A 19,652-nucleotide genomic window follows, 5' to 3' on the forward strand; every position below is an offset into this window, starting at 1 on the left:
CAACAACTCTTGAGTTGAATTCCTTTTTTTTAATATACACCTTTCATAGCATCATCGTGTGGTCCGGAGGAGGTACTACAATGTTTAAACACGTAATCACACACATTACATTCAAATTATGTATAGAAGTTATCATGTAGATTATGCTAACTCGTTTAATTTAATGTAAAGGAAGTTCTCTTAAGTCTGAAATGGTTTTAAAGTTCACAGACTCCTTTTGTAAATTTGCTTGCAGACTTGATCCTCACAAGTAAGCTCCTGAAGAGAGAAAACATGAAGGTGTAAAACTGCCCACCACACATTAGTAAAAAACTAAATATTAAGCCTAAAATTGATGTGACTCTATGAGTCCACAAAATCCTAGAAATCATATATACATAAAGAAAAATCAGGAGTTGCTGATCACAACTGTAAGAGGCCACCAGAATAAAAACCACAGTATACCAGATGAAGCTCGTCTCCCTGAATCCAGTGAGTCCACCCTCGGTTCTTCTTCTCTCCTTTCTGAACACACACCAGCTTATCATTTTCCCAGTTGACCACAGTCTGATAAAGAACAAAAATAAAAATCACATATAGCAATCTACATATAAGAATGGTTTGTGACATCAGCACAGCCACAGAGAAATGTTTGGAGTATGAATCTGTATAACAAAGGCTTTACAAAGGATTTGCGTGCAGCTTTGTGACTACAACATTACATTTTACTAACGTTTTTACCTGGCATGACCTGTTGTCCATTCCTTTAGTCACCTCTTTGAACGCTTCTCCAATTCTGAATGAACACTCATAATTTCTGAAAGTAGTGAAAGTCTTGATTGTGAAACAGTCTCCATCTTGCTTAATCACTTTCTGGGGCTTCAACATGGAGGCAATCTTGCGTGTTGCAAAATCAATGCCTGTGTGTTAAAGTGAAAGGAATTTGTTAAAAAACAGGATCTCACTTCCTTTATTCATTTGAATTTTAGTCTGCTGCCACGTCCATCATGATCTGATGAGAAAACAAATTAACTTTCACATAACATATAACACTCACCAGGTCATTGACAAACAAAAATGCACACTGATGATAAAGTAATTTCCCATTTAATTTACATAAATGATGCTGAGAAAAAATTTATATTCACCACAAACTACTCAGTTAACTATACATAAGGATTCCCCATCATATCCTAATTGAAGGTTCTCAAATGTCAGTGTGTAGTTTCACAAATCATCTAAAAAGAACCAGTGACACTTACCAAGTGCAACCATGTATCCCTCAAAATTGACATTGCTGTCAATGTCCCATGTCCCGCTGTAGTCCACTGGCATTTTGGTTGTTTGTTTGACTCTCTGGAAGACTAAAGAGCACGAGTATCACGAGTGAACGAATTTAAAGTTAATGGGTGGGATGTTTCATTGTGTGTCAATATGGGGCAGGGGTGATAAGCTGCCGGCTATTTCGGACACAATAAGAAGGAGGCGCACTGGGCAGAACAGGATTTTTTACACATATTGTGAGGAAATTACTCTGTTCCTGTTATGAGGTAAGCCTCTACACAGGGTGATCTTAAAGCTTATGAGAATACTGCATCTTTAATACTGTTCTGTTCAGGTTTCACCCCGAAAAACATAACAACCTAATTCTCAAGATAAAATGTATGCTCATGTTGTTGGGCTTTCAGGGAATACAGAAGTCTCTGTGCATGTGCAGCATGAAAGACAATCCTTCCTCCTGCTCACATGTGGAGCTGCTGGCACTTCTTCAGCTGTGCGATCAGGAACAGTGTTACGGTGGACGTCTGTCTGAATGTGCAACATCCATGTTTCTCTACATGCTAATCTTCATGGCGTATCATGGCAGCAGATGGATACCGAGGAATCAGAGATTAAAATTGTAAGTTATATATAAAAAAAGGCATGTTTCTGTTTTGATTTTACAGAACCCCCCCTGTATATTAATTCAAGTTTTATTCATGTTCTATTTGTAGTCAGATAGTGAATGCAGTGTTCACGGCACTTGTTCTGGTCCCTCAGTTTTACGTCATGGGAAGGTAACTGGGACACAGTTGATGGCAGAGAGCTCATGGTTCATTTGTACAAGAGTGAACGTGGCACTGAATGTGGTGATGTCTGTTTTGTATAAAAGGCCAAAATCCTCAAGATACTGCAGGCAGCCTCTTCTGAACAACCTTTCAGCCTCCATTGCCTTTTCCTTCGTAGCTTCAGGTAAATCCCTTCAACATTAGGCACATTTCAAGGACAAATACATGGACAGTATTTCACGTCACCAGTAAGACACAGCACAAATGGCATGACTGAAGTTTCCGACCACAAGCAAACCAAAAAGATTAACCTCAACTCTTTTAACAGGTTTTTCAGTGATATTCACATTGATATACCCAGTTCCTCAGAGTTTGTGGGCTTCCTATCATGTGTTTGGGCTGCTGACATGTGGACACGGACTATGCACTGCCATCTTGACTCTGACAGCAGCAGCATGTGTAAGAGAAAAAGAGATATTTTCTAATCTATTGAGAAACTGCAGCATTAAAAAAATATTTGTTTGTATATTCGCAGGCTAAAACCACCCCCGAGCTGTACTACATGTCCCTCATTCTAACGGCCCTTTCTATTTTCAGTACAGGTGGAGTACACTTAGAACAAATGTACACACAATGTATGGGACCATTCATACACAGGATTTTCAGTTCAAAGGAATAAAACCTGCTTGTGTCTGTTCAGGGTTTTTCGCTGTGAGAGGAGGACTGTGGTTGACCAACAGGCTGCCTGTGACCGAAAGCAGTCCAGCTGTCCCACGTTGACATCTGATACTCCACATATTAAGATTTCATGTGGTTTCCATGCCACCAACCGCTCGTAACTTAAAACCATGGGAACATAAAAAAAAAAAAAAGGGGGGAAAGGGACTTAATCCTCCTCACGTTTTAAAGCTCACTTCAGGAAAATGTCACAAAGCAGGCGTTTGTCTCGACTGTTAAAGCTATTTGATTTTTTATTTGTTGATGATTTACATTTGCTACATTTGTTAATAAAAATATACTTTACACAGTAGATTCGGTGTGGAATTATACAAATATAAATGTGGAATCTGTATACAGTACTGAAAGTGATATTTATCTAATTGGAAAAGCAAAGCTGCATTAAACAGATTGTAGCAGGAAAATATAAAGGAAATGGTTTATATTGATGAAGCTATAGGATATCCAGGTTGTATTATTAAAAAAAGTGCAGATGGTCTTCCAAAACATAAGTAATCCCCGTCATCTTCATGATTTACAAAAACAGGAACTGGGAAAAACAGCAAATCAACCTAAAGTTGAAATGAAGGTGTTCTTGTTTGGACTTCATCTATAAAATGCTGCTTCAGATCACCGGTATTCAATTTTCAAAGTGGAATGTGGATGTCTACGGGTGAGGAATGTGCTTTTTTATTAGTGAAGCACCAAATGTTTTGAATTACCTGAAACATTTCAAGAACAAAATGGTCGTATTTCTATTATTAACATACAAACAAAATATATTATTTATGGGAACAGTCACATTTCAGTCTCTTTTTTTTTTACTCACTGATGAAAGTTTAAGTGGGTCACTGCCACTCAACAAAAGAAAACATACAATCAAGAAGTGTAGATTAGATTCACAAATTCACCTGAGATCATACAAACACCCTGGGTTATAAGTACATAAATCTTTGTGTTTGTGGGAATTGGCTTTCGGCTCCAGATGTTTACAACATCAGATTTTCATATAGAGCTACATACTCTGTCACTCCTCTCACACATAATTAGAAAAATCTGAATAATCATTTCACTCTCTACACACTCGCACACAGAAAAAGATTTGATTGCAGTTTTAAATAAAAAAGGACTGTACCAGCAATTTTTAACCCATTAACTACAAATCTCAGTACTTTACATTCCTCCAACAAAGCTTTTGACTGAAGCCTAGCTTTTAAAGGCAAAGTTTTCAACTTGGAAATTGGTCCAGTGTTGAGCGAGTGTGCTGTAGTTGGCAGAGGCAAAACAGGGCTGCAACATAATCCTTTCGGGCTATTGCGCACCATCAAAGTACGCCCACGCAAGTGCTTGTTTTTGCCACTGATAGGCTCAGATTGTTATTAGAGGTGTCTAGCAACAGTGTCAAACGGATCTACAGTGATAGAACTTTTTTAAGAGTAAGAAAAAAAAAAAAACTACTAACAGTCATTATGCCACTCTCCCTTCACAAAAACAGTAATTTTACCACAAAGAACATGGGAGTTACTGGTCTACTGCTGCCTTGGTCAGTGAGTTTGTTTGTGTTATTGTTTGACTTTGTTGTTTTTGTTTGTGTTAATTTGTGACTTCGTGTTCTAAAGGGATATTATAAACACCAAAGTCACACAATAACACAAAGTAATTAACTGATCGAGGCAGCGGTGGATCAGAGAGGTAAAATTATGTTTTTTGTGAAGGGAGTCTGGTGTCTTTGATGACACCAATATAGCGACTGTTTCTGATTAAACAAAAAGGTATATCTCCATAGGAGTCCATGCTATAATCTTGTCAGACACTACAATAACAATCTGAGCCTGTCGGGGCGCCATTGCCCAGTGAAGCCCTGTTTCACTGTTGCCTATTTGCAGTGTGCTCGTTCACTACTGGACCAATTTCAGACAATGTTCCAATTAGTCACATAGACACAAAAACATGGGGCAAAAATACCAACTTTTACCAAGTTATGTTATTGCTAAATTGCAATTTAGCTGCAACTCTTTCTTGCTGGTGCATTCATGTGATGGAAAACTCCAACACCACACCATTCAAGCAGCTGAACAGCAGTCCTTTTAATGTAAGACACTATGAACTTCACAATGTATTTTTCCCAGTGTCAATTGTATGTTTTCCCATGTGCATGTGAATCCACCAACACGGGACTTTTTTTTAAAACAGCTTTCTGTAAATTTTTTGCACTGCTATGATATCTGTAATGGATTTCTTATTTTGATCAAAGTAAAAAAAAAAAAAGTATAATTGTTCAGTACGTGTGATTCGTTTTTAATAAGCTAAAACATGTAATACCACTAGTTCTTTAAAGGATAATTTTGGTATTTTTGAACCTGGGCCCTATTTTTACATATTTTGGTTGAAATAACTAGTAGGTACAAAATGTTTTGGAATCTTGCTCTGAAATTTCGTAAAAGGCGAGTTGTTGCAACGCAGATGGAAACGAGTTAGAGGAGTTTGTTGTGTACTGTACATAGAGGAGCTGCTAGCAAGACTATATCCTAACGTTACTACAAAGCAACAAACTCCTCTCTCAAACTGTGTCTCATCTTTCCACCGTCGTCTTCCTGCAACAACTCGCTCCTCACAAGATTTCAGAGTGAGAACTGTCCTTGAGTGAAACTTCAATTTTGTGTTAAAAACAAAGGATGTCACTGGGAGTCACTCTTAGGGATCCTTTCCATGATGTTGTTCGACACATCATATAACAGTCCGAGCTTGTCGGTGGCAAAAAGCAGCACCCCTATTTGTGGACGTAATTTTGACAGATCCAGATTGCATCTGACGGCTGAAGACATCTACTGCACACAACGTTTTGTACCCAATAGTCATTTTGACACTGAAATATGTGAAAATTGGGCCCAAGGTTAAAAATACCAAAATTGCCCTTTGTATTTGCTGGCTCATACATTCACTTCCACCAACCAGCTGTTTAATTAAATCAGCTCTGTCTAACTAAAAGTTGGGAATGTAATTCCTATCCTAAAAGTGCATCATAATCTATATACCAAACAAGTCTGCCATTAGCAGGCTTCACCCCGGTGACAGGCCATTTGTCTGGGTTGTCCTTCACTCGGCTCAGCTGGGTGATCAGCTCATGCTTCCCTTTGCCCATAACTAAAAGAGCAACCCTGTGGGCTCTGTTAATGGCACTGAAAGTGAGGCTCATCCGCTGGTGAGGCTTGATGGGGCTCTCAGTGAGGGCCACCAGACTCTCCCCAAGTTCATCCACTTTGCTACCAGGGAACAGGGAGGCTGTGTGGGCGTCGTAGCCGACTCCCAGCAGTACAAAGTGGAAGCTGGAGCCATTAACCAGCTTGCTGACCTCTTGCTCATAAAGCAGCGCTCCTCCGTCCTCCTCCACACACAGACGCTGGTTGAGCTGCACGGGCATGGGGTGGATGTTGTAATAGGGTATCCTCACATGTTGCAGTAGATGGTCATGCAGACTGCGGAAGTTAGACTCCAGCTCAGTCAGAGGCACGCAGCGCTCATCCACCATCCACACATGGGTCTCCTTCCAGGGGAAGGAGAAGTGGTGCAGGGCTAACCGATGGAACAGAGCGAGGGGAGTGGAGCCGCCAGAGAGGGCAAGATGGAAAACGCCACCCTCGCGCACTGCTGCCTCTGCTGCTTCCTGCATGTCTGCAGCAAGCCTCTCCACTAGCTCCTCTGCCCAGGCAGACACCATATCAGCACTACGAAATTTGCCTTGCATCACTTGGAAATCTTTTGCAGACGCGCCACCCATCTGGTCATTGCTGATTATCACCACCTCACTGTTGTAGCTGATGTCTTTCCCTCTCACACGGACGTCCAGCAGGTCTCCATTGTCGGAACCTCCTGGGTAGATGCGGGGAAAAGAGCTGGCGAGGCTATTGAGTAGTGGTGTCCATAGGCCCCAGGAAGCCAGCAGATTTTCAGTACTAATGAAACTATTCTTGCGTCCAGCAAAAATGTGAGAAATAAGTTCTGAATAGGCTTCCCTCGGCTCTGTCGGAGTTTGCACATAGTAGTCTGAAATATGCAAACCCAGAACATTGACATCTGTATGCTCTGTCACTTCCTTCCACTCGCTGTCCATTAAAACTGGCTTGAATAAATTCTTACTAACGAGAACAGCTGGATATTGAAGGCTGCCATGCCCAAAGTGGAAAACAATCTGTTTGGGCTTGCAGTGAATGCTGTTGTGGTTCTGAAGGCAAAACATGTCATTCTTGAAAAGTATGCGAGCATATCCCACACGTTCATCTAACATCTTCCCTGAGATCAATAGAATTGGCACACCTTCGTACTGGGCCTCATCGATGTATGCCAATACAGCTGAAATACACAAACAGGATCACAAAACTTTATTAGTTGTATAGCAGGTTGTTTTTTTTTTTACAACAGTAAAGAATACATTCAATCATAATAATTAAAAAAGAAAGGCTATCAGTCCTCACCCGCAAATGTTGGTGTGACACTGACGTGATCTTTTGTCTTATTCAGCTCCTGCTGAACCTCTGTTTTGTATGTTTGATACTGGCCAATCACAGCTTGATTTTTCCCTAGAGGCAACAGGGAGCGGAAGATCTGCAACTTGTTTCGGAGGACTTCCTCACTGCTGCTCAGATTCATGGGAAGCCTCGCAGTCAACAGGGTCATGACCTCAGTCAGGTGGTTCTGTAGCACATCTCTGACCACCCCGTATTGGTCATAGAAGGGAATACGACCTTGAGGACAAAACAACAAGGGAGGACATGAACACATGATAGTATCTCAGGAATTCTTGCTACTTTTTAATGTCTCAAAAGAGTTAATTACTACAGTATTGATGCCATTTTTAAACCACCTTTAACATTCAGGGTCTCTTTCAATACAATTTCCACTCTCTCGATGTGGTGCTTGTTCCAGATGGGATCCAGAAACTTGTTGTTCTCTTTTCTGAATGGAAGTATCTTTGCAACCACCTTTTCATAAAAAAACAACCATGAAATCAAACATCTGAATCGCAGAGTCACGGGTTAATGGAACATTCCACATGGTATTTTCTAACCTGCTTTCCCAGGTAATGGTCAATTCTGTACATTTCTTCATCTTTCAAGGAGCTCCCGAGCTGAGTTGCAAGTACCTGAGCACTCCTGTAGTCATGTCCGAAAGGTTTTTCTAGCACCACCCTCAGCCAGGCCCTGCTGGTTGGCCTGCAACTACTATTGATCTTATCAGCAATATCTGCATATGCAAAGGCTGGTACTGAGAGGTAGAAGAGTCTTCCTGCCTCTAGTATTCCCTCTTGTTGAAGCTCCTGCTCTATGTGCTTGTCCAGATCCTGGTAGTCCTCTAAGGTCTTAAGCTGCTTATACTTTGAGAGCCTGATGAACTGCTCTTTCAGCAGAGCACAGCGCTCTTGCGATACATCTTTCGAGCAGGACACCGCCTTCAGGATCTCAAAGAGGACCGATGTGGCCTGGTCAGCAGGTGACAGTCCTCCGCCGTAGAAGGAAAAGGTGTTTCCACTGCTGACCTGGTTAACGTACAGCTGGAAGAAGCCCTGCCACAGGTACTTCTTTGCCAGGTCACCTGTGCCTCCCACTATCACCACCGACACATGGCCGGGTCTCTGCGCCTCCTCTCTCTCCTCGCCATTTCCTCCCTGGGCACACAGAGTGACCAGAAGCAGGAACACAGTCACAAACATGCTCTGGTCCTAACCGTCCAAGCTCCTGTGTGAACACAGCAAAGAGAGACATTATATAAGGTCGCTTTAACCGAATGTTCTCTGTCGACATTGACGGGAAAATCTGAAGGCCATCAGTCATTTTGACAGATTAAGACTAAGGGCGATCTAGTCTAACATTAAGTAATTCACATGCAACACTGTCATTAACTACATGTAGACCACCTGTAGTAGACCCCCTGTCCAGTTGGTGGCGAGTATGCATATTAATTAGCTATTGTCTAGTAGTCTTGTCCTTGATCTGACATACATGACCTCGTTGTCTTGCTGGCTATATCACTACATAACCAAGCTATTGCAAAATCCACGGTAGCTGAGTGTCCGAAGATTCTGATTGAGTTGTATTTCAAATTATTTGCTTTTAAATAGGCTATATGTCTCATTCTAATTTTTAAAAAAATTATTAATTAATTATATTAATTAACATGACAGGTAATCATAGACTATGGCAGAAGTTTTACGACCCCATCTGTCAAAATGAAGGACAACAAGAAAGTCTAACACAACCTCTGGACATTACATGTAGGCAATTATCACCACTGAGCAATTACGACATCATCAAAGCTAAACATATGACTAAAAATAACAGTCAAAATTATTTTCCACAATTAGTCAATCTAGCGATTATTTTCTTGATTGTTTTGTCTATAAAATGCCAGAAAATACTGAAAAAACACATTATAATTTCCTAGAGCCCAAGGTGATGTATTCAAATGTCTTACTTTAGATAACAACAACAATAACAATAATCCAAACGCAAAGAGATCACATTTGACAAAGAAAATCAGCAATTCCTCACAATTAAGAGCAACGAGCACGAGCAACTGTTGAATCCATTATCAAATTTGTTGCCAATATATATATATAATAATATAGTTGGATTGAGTAAATAATCACATTTCTTTTCTCAAAATTTTTGTTCCTCTAAATGAAATTAAACGAAAAATGTTTGCACACTTTATAAATTGTCAGATAGCAGAAAAGTTACAACTGAGAAATACCTGGGGCGATTTTAGACAATTTTTAAGGGTGCTTCAGCACTTCTAAATTTCATCTAAGCACCCCTAAAAATAATACAATAATTTATCATTATTTTCTGAAAATAATTTTTTTTGTTCTCTAAAGTTAGATTTTTGGAGAAGTAAGAGAAGGGACAACCAATTAGCCAGTTTCATATAGCTTTACTTACATTAAACATAAAATTTAATGTCCCTAAATGCTGCCATTTTTCAATTTTCTAATGTTTTACTTAAAGATCCACGACCGCACTGGCAGACAGGTCAGCTGCAGTGGAACGCTTTTTGGGTGTCAGTCAGTCTGGGCCAAACTAATACTTTCAATATTGAGAGGGCATAGGTGTCATTTACACTGGGGATGCTGGGGACATGTCCCCACCACTTTTTGAATTGGCTGATTTTGTCCCCATCACTTTTTGAAAGCATTTGTTAAAAATGTTCTAAAAAATAGCTTGCAACATGAAATGTTAAATAACAAATGAAATTGCTTTGAGAATTTTTATTTGCACAACAACAAAACATGCAATGCAATTTAAATCTAGAAGAAACACATGTGCATTGTCCAAGAAAGTAACTTAAGGAACCCAAAAAAGCTACTGATTACTGCATTATATTACATTATATTTTTATATTCTGAATTGTCACCTGCCACCTGAATTTTGTGTTTCCCTTCATATAAACAAAGACATTTAGCCATAAATTTGGTTCAGAAAATGTTTCCAGAATGCAGGAAATTAAGAGTTTAATGCTCAAAATCTTCTGGGGGAGGACCCCCAGACACCCCACTCATATATTTCAACATCAAATATTTAATCTACTGCTAAAAATCTTTTTGTCGTGCATTGTCACTTCTCATGACCCAAATGTATCATCACGCCCCTAATCTGAGCCCTTATGTCCCCACCACTTTTCAACACAAAGTGACGCCCTTGACTCACCCGCTCTGCTCTGCACCAGCTCCTCTCTAGTAGGCCTACTTATACTCTCCACCAATTAGTGAATACTTTTGAAAGTCATTGTATGCATGCTACATTCTCATTAGGGGCTGAGCACCCCTAAACGTCTGATCCTAGAATCGTCCGATTCCTACTCATAAGACGAATCTTCAACATTTTCAACACACGCACAATAGACACTGCTACATTTCATTTGAAATGTCAAAAGTCCCAAGATTTAACAATATTTAAGTTAATATAAGATATATAAGAACTAAACTTAAAAGTTAATTTTAAACACCTAAGAGCCAATATACACAGCTAAATCATTTGAACACTATGAATGTAACGCAATAGTTAATGTAACCTTCAAATACACAAATTAACTTACACAAATCTCCAAAGACAAAATTGATGAGCAAATGAATTACTTAGCAATGTTGCTTTCTCTAGCCATCCTAAAGCCCATTGAAAGTCAGCGATGTGGTGCCGTGATATTGAGTGTAATGATCAGTGGTGGAGCAGGGGTGTAGACTTTGCTCTTTGCTCAAGGGCGTTGAGTATCCAGTACAAAAGCGTGCTGTTGGTATAGTGCTGGGAAAGTCCGAGCAACTTTTTGGTGATTCTGCAAGTACACTTATATCATTTATTTAGCTTATTTACCATGACCCCCGCCCCCTGGTGATGATTACATGCTGAAACTGCAGTGAAAATCAATAAACTGCAGGAGTATTTAAGTCTTGTCTGTAGTTTACGCACTCTTATTGCACTGTAGAAAAACAGATCTTAGGGGATCTCAACATAGGGATTTTAATGTCGAATATATGGAGAGCTAGGAGCCATTGGGTGGACACTGTAGCAGTAAAATATTCAAAAATATTTAAAGACTCAAAGGATCTCAAAACATCTATTTGTTTCTTTCTGTATTGGAAAGCAACCAGTACCAAAGCAATGTTTGGCAAGAAAGCTTGTTAGGCCCTTCTTCCATTAACCTGGTATTATTTATTGTAGGGATCAGTGTCCTATTAGCTACAAAGACTTGCCGTCTATTGTCTGGACACCCTGTCTGGTCATTAAGAGTAACAGAACTCACCTTGGACCATTAAAAAAAAAAGGATCGAAATTGATGCAGTAGAAGAAGAGTTGTTTCATGTATTCTTCCTTGTCAAAACCTGGTGCCTACATTACCCACAATGTCAGACAGATTCTGGTGTGTTACACTAGGAAAGGCTAATGTAGCCTCTAGCCTCTAACCTCAAGCAAAGATAAGGAGCACGCTAACAAGAAGAAGATACAAAGGTCTGTTATGCTCACTTATATTATACAACTTTTGTCATATGTGCAGTAGTACTCTTTAAGACCTGTAAACAGACTTTAATGTGTAAAATCAGTGGAGTTCCCCTTTAAACCACACTTTGAAATGCTGAAATGTCTGAAAAACTGCTCGGGGAAATGATGCACTAGTGATCCGTCCTTCAATTCTGAAAGCCCTGTTCCCTTCTGACACAGAAAAGTCACACATGATTAAAATAAAAATACTCATAAGTCAAAATGAATAAAGGATTATAATTAGAAGGGACATGAGAACAGGCAAACAATCCACACACTGCTTCACATCCAAAAAGACTGATAGGAGTCAAAGGTAAAACTGTGTTCTTCTCACCACAACATGCAAAATGTGCAAATGTGCCACCAACAGACATTTCAAATCATAAGTGTCTCGAAGTACATACTACATCTTCATTACTGCCTTCATTGACATGTGTTATATGAAAAACTAACATTAAAATGTTAGTTAGTAAACATGCAGCTGTATTTTGCAGCTGCGTGGCATTATTGGTGCTGTTGCTATAGCCATGGCCGAGATGTAAACCTGATTAATGACACAGAACATTTTAGTTTCCCCCCTTCTCTCTCTTGGGAGACTGAAAATTGTCCATGATGAACAGAACACCCATAGTACAAAGCTCATTTTATGACTGAGTACAACATCTGGAATCCCTACTGTTCCACAATCATGTTTACGCAGTGGCAATGCAAACAGCAAAGGCCACATCATGATTACTGACTGCGGCAACAGCAGCTGAACATTAGTTGTGATTTACTTTGTTAAGGATTACTGTGGTCAAAACATTTAGATTTTAAACATGTCAAAGATTAACAACATACTGAAATATGATATATTTGACAAGCACACTGTTTTCCTCCTGTTTAATTTATGTTCATTTCTCATTACATTGCTTATTTTAAACTACAAAGTGCTTCATAACCTTATTCTCTGTTGACTTCTAGACTATTACGTTTTCTGCTCATTTCTCCACAGGAATCAATAAAGTGGCATATTAACTTAAAATACACAATCTTCATTCAGGTTTTTATGTTCTTTATGAGCAGCACAGAACATCAGCATGATCAGCACAGAACATCTTCTTTCACACCACACTCACGCTCCAAACTGACTCATTATCCATTAAAATTGCCATTAAGAGTGAGCAAAAAAGGGCATCCTCTTTTCTGCTTAGCACACACAGGCCATCACACTCCCTGGTACTGACTTGTACTACACTGATGAAATCATGAGGAATTTTCCTTGAGGCATTTCTCAACATCAAGCGGTAATAACAGGTGCCAAGTGAGATAACATTAACCAAAGTGCATTGCTTGTCTTGTCTAATGACTAGACAAGCAGTTTTGTTTATGACTGCGGACAGAAAGCACTGCAGAGATCCGAGAGCCGAGGGGTCTGAAGTAAATAGCACAAGTCTTCTGACAAGAACTGCATGGATGTTTTTAAAAACTATTCATTCACTATTATAAAAACTGATGAGCCTATTCAGCTGCCCTGCTTTGTGACTAATAACCATGTTGTTAGCATTCAGTCCAAAGTACTCACTTTTCATTGAAAGCATCCCCCTCCCTTATGACTGTGAACTTAGAATAATAAATCCTATCGTATCTCACCAACCTCATAAGCAGTATGTGGATTTTCAATGCAGCAAAGAGCTTGGTAAAAGCAGGACTGACAGATGTAAATTATGCCCACCTTTTATTTGCGTTGTTTTTCAGACAATAATCTTTTGAGTTTGCTCGCATCCTCAAATTGAAGTTTGACTGATGTCATCATGTTCCAGCAAAAACGTGCAGAATTGTACTTATTAACATCCAAAAGATACTCTCTTTTACATAGATTGGAAGAGCACACCTTGTGCACTTCTATACTTTAATGCAAATCAAGCTGAGATAAAGTTCTAAACCTCTTGGTTCAGTATCAATAGTCCAGTAAAACTCAACGACAAGATGAAGACAAGCAAATAAAGTCAAATTAGTAAAACTGGGTAAAAGAGCATATGGCTTCCTGCAGCCTCACTTCATGCTTTCCATTTTTCACTAATTGCTTTGAAGACACAGACATAAACACGAAAAAAAAAAAAAAAAAGGGGAGGTCACATTCAAGTTTTGTCACAAAAGTGAGTTTTTATGTTACAGACAAGTTTTGTCTTTACATTGTTTTTACATTGAAGCCCTCGCCAAACGAGTTCGCACAATGTTGATTAACGACACAGAAGTATAAATTAGCCTTTACTGCCAGGTACGCCCCTGTCTACAGAGTTGTGCAATTACTGTCACTGTCAGAGGGGGGAGACAAAAGTTCTGCACTGCAGGTTTAAAGCTGGGGTGGGCAACATTGGAAACACTCCTCCAAAACACATTTTCATGCGCAAAGAGTGCACACACAGATTGTGCTCAGGCAGGCAGGCACGCCAGCTAATCATTTCATTAAGACCAAATAAAATAATTGGCCATACTTATTACAGTACTTCAACAGCCACAGATACTGGATATTTTGATTTATTTGATTTTTATTACCTTCATTTGATTAGGAAGTCACATTGCGATTAAAACCTGTTTTACAAGTGACAACTAATCAAGACAGGGTCAATAACCAATCACAACAACATTAGGTACAACAGCAAAACACAACATAACAACGTTAAGTAAAGCATAATACCCTGCATAATAGAGTTCATAGACAAGACAGCAATATTAGATCATATATTTATTTGGCAATGCAGCTGCAGCTAACACTTCCTTTATTATGTTTAAAATCATTTAAAGAGATTAGGGACTTAAGTTTGAGCTTGGTCTGGACATCATTCCAAGACCGAGGGCCATAGTACGTTTGAATGCTGTTGGGATGTAATGATAATTTCAACAAATACAACTAAAAATGCTTCTGAAATAAATTGCTTACCCTTGCTTTAAATTTGTGAACAGCGCACACAAATTCGTGCAGTTAAAGGCTTTCTAAGTGTCTCAGCCCCTGACCCTGACATTGTCGCTGTTCGGCACTGCTCCGGTTCACAGTGAAACCGAAAAACAACACCACACACACTCTCCAGTTTAAAAGGCTCCCTGAACACATCCTATTGTACACGTGTTGCGCTACATTCTGCACCCTCTACGATGTGTGCGTTTTCCTGTCACTGTAGTCAGGAAGGAAACGAAACATCCTAAAAAAACAAACCTGGTTGCAGGCAGATGAAACAGTTTAAAACCACGACTTTAGCTGCAAGAATGAAAGTTGTAATGAAAGCATTAGAAACCAACCCGCTCTTAACGGATGATAACGTTAGCGTAGGTAGGTAAGTTCATTATTGGACCTCAAACACAGGACTCGATGGACTGTTAGTTTAAATATTGAGCTACTTTAGCAAAACCCATTCATTTCATTTCTATTTACTAGTCATTTCTACGTAGTCGTTTACTTGTGTGGTAACGTTAGCAGATAAAAACACGCGGACAGATGGACGTTTATGTCCACTATTCCACCTGCTAGCTGTCAAACTTCACTTCCGCTAACGTTACAAACACACAGCGCTCCACCATCCTTCTGCCAAAATGCTTCATATGACTAAACTACAAAAAAATATATACACATTTAAAGGTACCTGACAGACAACGTGAAAAGCGAACTGGATACGAACCTGCCCCGTGGTGGCACGACCTACCCGCTGCACCGTCAACAGACGCTTCCTGGACCAGTCACGTGACATGCTGCTGATGGAGAAAAATGGGGGTTCAGTCAGTGTGCTTTCAGCTGCAGAAACTCCAGTGCAAGACCCTCATCAAGAAGAATGTATTAGCCTTGATTGACCTAAATGCAAGGTTATCAGGGAATTTCACACTTCTGCATATAGTATAAAACTGACCATCTGTTTAGATGGATATTTGTATTAAACTTTAGGTATAAGACTGATGATTGATATAAGCCTGGACATTGTGTGGCTTTAACCTCTTGGAAAACACCAGCTATCTGCCCCTATTTTCAGGGAAAATGGCTAAAATAACATACCCATAATGAATCAGGAATAACTCCTCAACCATTAGGCCTAGATGCATCATTCTGGTCTACTATGATCGGTCAGAAGCTAAGGATTGTGAACCTATTTATGTTACCATTACAGAGTAAATGGAAATGCAATAAAGGAAAATATGAGATTTTCATCCTTGCCTAGTATAAAATCTATATTTCAAAGGCCATATCACCATCAAAACCACCATCCTGCAGATTTTAATGCAAGTAAATATCTTTTACTACACCTGGACTACAACTGTAACAGTAAATTTTATGAAAAGAAACTAAAATACAACAATTATAAAAATATACCCAGGCAGTGTCCATATTTTGGACATGTTTACTGTTTACATGACTTTTTACAGGGTGTTTTTCTTCAAAACATTATTACTTCCATATAACCATCTTACAAATAACATCAAGTTCCTAAAAACATTAAACTATTGCTAAATACAATGTATATTGATCAATATTCATATGACCAAAGAACTCCTTTGCTTTACAAGCCCATAACTTGAGAACAAAAGCACCCACAGTGATGTGCACGGTGTAAATTAAAAGGGTTTGAGTGTTAAATTATTAAAACATATCTGCAATTGTTTGTTACTACCTTGTTAGTACTACCTACTTTTAACAGGAAAGATGGCCTTTAGCACATTTAAATGCGTTCACAAATGTATGCTGTTGATGAATAATTCAGAACCTTCAACACAAGTCTTATATCTGCTGTTTGTGTCCCTAGCTGTTGCCTGTCACTTGGGGGCATCTGTAGCCTGCAATGTTTTGTCAAAATAAGAGGGACCTCTGTTGGTCTCTGTGCGGTATAGCTGCTTTCTACTTAAATTCATATGATTTTCACAGTCTGATACTTATCATGCCATCGTCAAACTAATACTATCAGCTCCATCTTAAAACTGAAAAACAACAGCTCACGATTGCCCACTGGCTGTCTACAATTTTAAAAACAGGAATAAAAAAAAACATATGAATAATACAAACTGCTGACTTTAAGTGGACAGAAACCAGCTCCTGTTTGCTCTGCATTGTTCAGCTGTCTCATGTCACCACCCTCTGAATCCAGGCCTACCTCAAACAAAGCAGGTGCCCTTGTGTCCAAATAATGACCTGATTGTTGTTGACCACACTGCCTGTTGCCCCTTCTGGTCCTCCCTTTTCCTCTTCTGAACAGTTATGGTTGTTAAAGCACAGACCTTGACTCAGCAGCTCCACAGTCCCATCCATTACACAAAATGTAATTAAGTAGCGAAAATGAGGCAACTTAATCTTTGAGAAACATATCTACTTAAAAATCGGAAGACTACAAATTGGGAGTTACTCTTGTTTTTTCACCCCAGCTGGAAAATTTATTTTGTTTGGATATTCACATTCAAATACATTAACGGATTTAATGGCACATTTACAAGAAAATCACCACATGGTCCACTAGTAGCTGTTTTAGTACTTTCAATCATATCGCACGATCTTTCTCACTTGCTCTTTCCAAAGTCAAGAATGAACTTTTAGTCTTCATTTTTAAGCCAACATGGATGAGAAGACCCTAAAGTGCTCAGGGAACAAAAATGTAAATAAATACATGTCCGTGATCACTGAGCAAACTCTTATCTGCTGAAGAAGATCATGTGGCTACGATTGAAAGCTCCAGAATACTTACTTAATGGACTTGATGGTGAGATTGTTTCATCATCTGCTGTTTCCAAGTTAAAAATTAAGTTTTCATCTCAACGTGTTATACACTGAACAAAATTATACACTTTTGTTTTTTCCAACATTCATCATGAGCTGAACTCAAAGATCTGACTTGCTCTACGTACACAAAAGGCCTATTGCTCTCAACTATTGTTCACAAATCTGTCAAAATCTGTGTTAGTGAGTACTTCTCCTTTGCTGAGATAATCTATCCACCTTACAGGTGTGGCATATTAAGATGCTGATCAGACATGCATGGTATTGCACAGGTGTGCCTTAGGCTGGCCACAATAAAAGGCCACTCGAAAATGTGTAGTTCCATCACACAGCACAATGCCACAGATGTTGCAACTTTTGAGGGAGCGTGCAAGTGGCATGCTGACTGCAGGAATGTCCGCCAGAGCTGTTGCCCGTGAATTGAATCTTCATTTCTCTACCATAAGCCATCTCCAAAGTCGTTTCAGAGAATTTGGCAGTACATCCAACCGGCCTCACAACCGCAGACCAAGTGTAACCAAATCAGACTAGGACCTCCACATCCAGATCGTCTGAGACCAGCCACCTGGACAGCTGCTGCAACAACTGGTTTGCATAACCAAGGAATTTCTGCACAAACTGTCAGGAACCGTCTCAGTGAAGCTCATCTGCATGCTCGTCGTCCTCATCGGGGTTTCAACCTGACTGAAATTTCACACAGCCATTGAAGAGGAGTGGACCAACATTCGACAGGCCACAATCAATAACCTGATCAACTCTATGTGAAGGTGATGTGTTGCACTGTGTGAGGCAAATGGTGGACCACCCCAGGACCTCCCCAATACAGTGAAACCACACCTTTTCGAGTGGCCTTTTATTTTATTGCACACCTGTGCAATACCCATGGTGTCTGATCAATATGATACGCCACACCTTTGAGGTGGATGGATTATCTCGGCAAAGGAGAATTGCTCACTAACACAGATTTTGCCAGCACACACACACCATCCACATCACTGCCTTACAAACAGCTGTAATGCCTGTGATCACACTGTAGAGCCCTCCCAAGTTGGCCAGCCACTGTGAAATGTAAACAGTAAACAGGATGGAGCATCCTGTGTGTGTGTGTGTGTGTGTGTGTGTGTGTGTGTGTGTGTGTGTGTGTGTTTGTGTGTAACAGACTGTGTGTGTGGAGAGGATAGGTTGGCTGCTACAGAGAGAATGAGCCCATGCAGAGCGTGCTAGCCCAGCTGTCACTGCTAGAACTTCAGACTTGAGAGACAACAGGATTCAAGCTGGAGGGCCACTGTGTGTGTGTTTATGCGTGAGTGTGTGTGTGTGTGTGTAGCCCCACACCCCCAGGCATTCTCCACAGCCCCCTGGCTTCCTTCCTCCCCTTTGTTAAGCCTGCGAGGCAGACTTTGTCAAGCTGAGCACACAAACGAATGCATATGAATGTGTGCTGTCATCTTTATTAGGCCCCCTTTGCCAACACCCATTGCATTTAACACGGGTCTTTACCGAGGGGGATTTCACTTTCAGTCATGCCCTCCCCAGCTCTTACTTGCCAGACTAGAAGGATTATGGCCTCAATCTGGGACAAATTTGAATACACAATCTGTTAGAGACTAATAGGAGAAGCACGAACAGAGGCACATTTTTTAAATTACTGTTTGTTCCTTCGAGTTATTTTATGGCTGGTTATTTGATGTGTGACTTTAAAGGTATTTAGTGGTGGTTTTATATTTCAAAGACGATACAATCCAGCCAACTCCTTATTTTGGCTTCCTAGTAAAATATCTGTCTATACCTGCAGTGTTAATTTTTCTTTTACAGCTGCTCTTTGATGCATGAGGTCAGTGCCAATGTAGGCAGCAATGACTGATCAGGGCGAAGCCACAAATAGACTTAAATCATGTAATGTATGAGCAGTGCCCTGTGTTTTTAACCACATTCTCATATTTCTTCTCTTCATGAGACCAAAACTTGTCAGAGCGTGTTTCTCCTTTTGTTTCTCAACGCTACGCTGCACACAACAGAGCCCACATCCACAACACACACCCACCTCAAATTCCAGTTAAGAGAGGTAGTGTTTTCAGAGGTGGCCTGTGGAGGTTTTTAAACGAGATGACTGAGGACACGAAGGAAAAAAACAATGCAAAGGCTTTTCAG

General features: G+C 39.9%; 3 protein-coding genes across 7 annotated transcripts; 1 reads left to right on the forward strand and 2 right to left on the reverse strand.

Annotated features, from left to right (window-relative positions):
- Window positions 1-14: 14 nt before the first annotated feature.
- rbp7b (retinol binding protein 7b, cellular) lies at window positions 15-1,383 on the reverse strand. Its single transcript, XM_038697037.1, has 4 exons — window positions 1,242-1,383; window positions 721-899; window positions 445-546; window positions 15-258 (listed from the first exon to the last, which is right to left on the reverse strand). The coding sequence occupies exons 1-4, from the start codon at window positions 1,312-1,314 to the stop codon at window positions 205-207; spliced, it is 408 nt and encodes a 135-aa protein (XP_038552965.1). The 5' UTR covers window positions 1,315-1,383; the 3' UTR covers window positions 15-204.
- A 34-nt stretch (window positions 1,384-1,417) lies between these two features.
- On the forward strand, window positions 1,418-4,198 carry LOC119886353 (probable intracellular septation protein A). Of its 2 annotated transcripts, none has more exons than XM_038697035.1 (7): window positions 1,418-1,529; window positions 1,668-1,879; window positions 1,974-2,036; window positions 2,132-2,211; window positions 2,356-2,486; window positions 2,563-2,629; window positions 2,728-4,198. In XM_038697035.1, exons 2-7 carry the CDS (start codon window positions 1,689-1,691, stop codon window positions 2,805-2,807), a joined length of 612 nt encoding a protein of 203 aa, XP_038552963.1. In that variant the 5' UTR covers window positions 1,418-1,529; window positions 1,668-1,688; the 3' UTR covers window positions 2,808-4,198. The 2 variants fall into 2 exon arrangements, with proteins under 2 accessions (XP_038552963.1, XP_038552964.1); XM_038697036.1 differs by having other exon boundaries at window positions 2,625-2,629.
- h6pd (hexose-6-phosphate dehydrogenase (glucose 1-dehydrogenase)) lies at window positions 3,411-15,489 on the reverse strand. Of its 4 annotated transcripts, none has more exons than XM_038697027.1 (5): window positions 15,427-15,489; window positions 7,810-8,476; window positions 7,606-7,723; window positions 7,217-7,486; window positions 3,411-7,094 (listed from the first exon to the last, which is right to left on the reverse strand). In XM_038697027.1, the coding sequence occupies exons 2-5, from the start codon at window positions 8,449-8,451 to the stop codon at window positions 5,749-5,751; spliced, it is 2,376 nt and encodes a 791-aa protein (XP_038552955.1). In that variant the 5' UTR covers window positions 8,452-8,476; window positions 15,427-15,489; the 3' UTR covers window positions 3,411-5,748. The 4 variants fall into 4 exon arrangements, with proteins under 4 accessions (XP_038552955.1, XP_038552953.1, XP_038552954.1 ...); XM_038697025.1 differs by lacking the exon at window positions 15,427-15,489 and adding an exon at window positions 10,833-11,029; XM_038697026.1 differs by lacking the exon at window positions 15,427-15,489 and adding an exon at window positions 10,873-11,028.
- Between the last annotated feature and the right edge of the window lie 4,163 nt (window positions 15,490-19,652).

The sequence above is a fragment of the Micropterus salmoides genome, unplaced genomic scaffold (genome assembly GCF_014851395.1).
Source record: "Micropterus salmoides isolate LMB-PRFRI ecotype aquatic unplaced genomic scaffold, ASM1485139v1 Ms_hic_scaffold_4, whole genome shotgun sequence".
Classification (NCBI taxonomy): Eukaryota; Metazoa; Chordata; class Actinopteri; order Centrarchiformes; family Centrarchidae; genus Micropterus; species Micropterus salmoides.

Coding starts and splice junctions, on each gene's coding strand:
- rbp7b (XM_038697037.1), bottom strand. CDS start 1,314: ATGCCAGTGGACTACAGCGGGACATGGGACATTGACAGCAATGTCAAT. Junction 900..1,241: donor GGGATACATGGTTGCACTTG/GTAAGTGTCACT, acceptor TTTAACACACAG/GCATTGATTTTGCAACACGC. Junction 547..720: donor TGGACAACAGGTCATGCCAG/GTAAAAACGTTA, acceptor GTTCTTTATCAG/ACTGTGGTCAACTGGGAAAA.
- LOC119886353 (XM_038697035.1), top strand. CDS start 1,689: ATGTGCAGCATGAAAGACAATCCTTCCTCCTGCTCACATGTGGAGCTG. Junction 2,212..2,355: donor CTTTTCCTTCGTAGCTTCAG/GTAAATCCCTTC, acceptor CTCTTTTAACAG/GTTTTTCAGTGATATTCACA. Junction 2,487..2,562: donor CTCTGACAGCAGCAGCATGT/GTAAGAGAAAAA, acceptor GTATATTCGCAG/GCTAAAACCACCCCCGAGCT.
- h6pd (XM_038697027.1), bottom strand. CDS start 8,451: ATGTTTGTGACTGTGTTCCTGCTTCTGGTCACTCTGTGTGCCCAGGGA. Junction 7,724..7,809: donor ACCATTACCTGGGAAAGCAG/GTTAGAAAATAC, acceptor TTTTATGAAAAG/GTGGTTGCAAAGATACTTCC. Junction 7,095..7,216: donor TGTCACACCAACATTTGCGG/GTGAGGACTGAT, acceptor TGTGTATTTCAG/CTGTATTGGCATACATCGAT.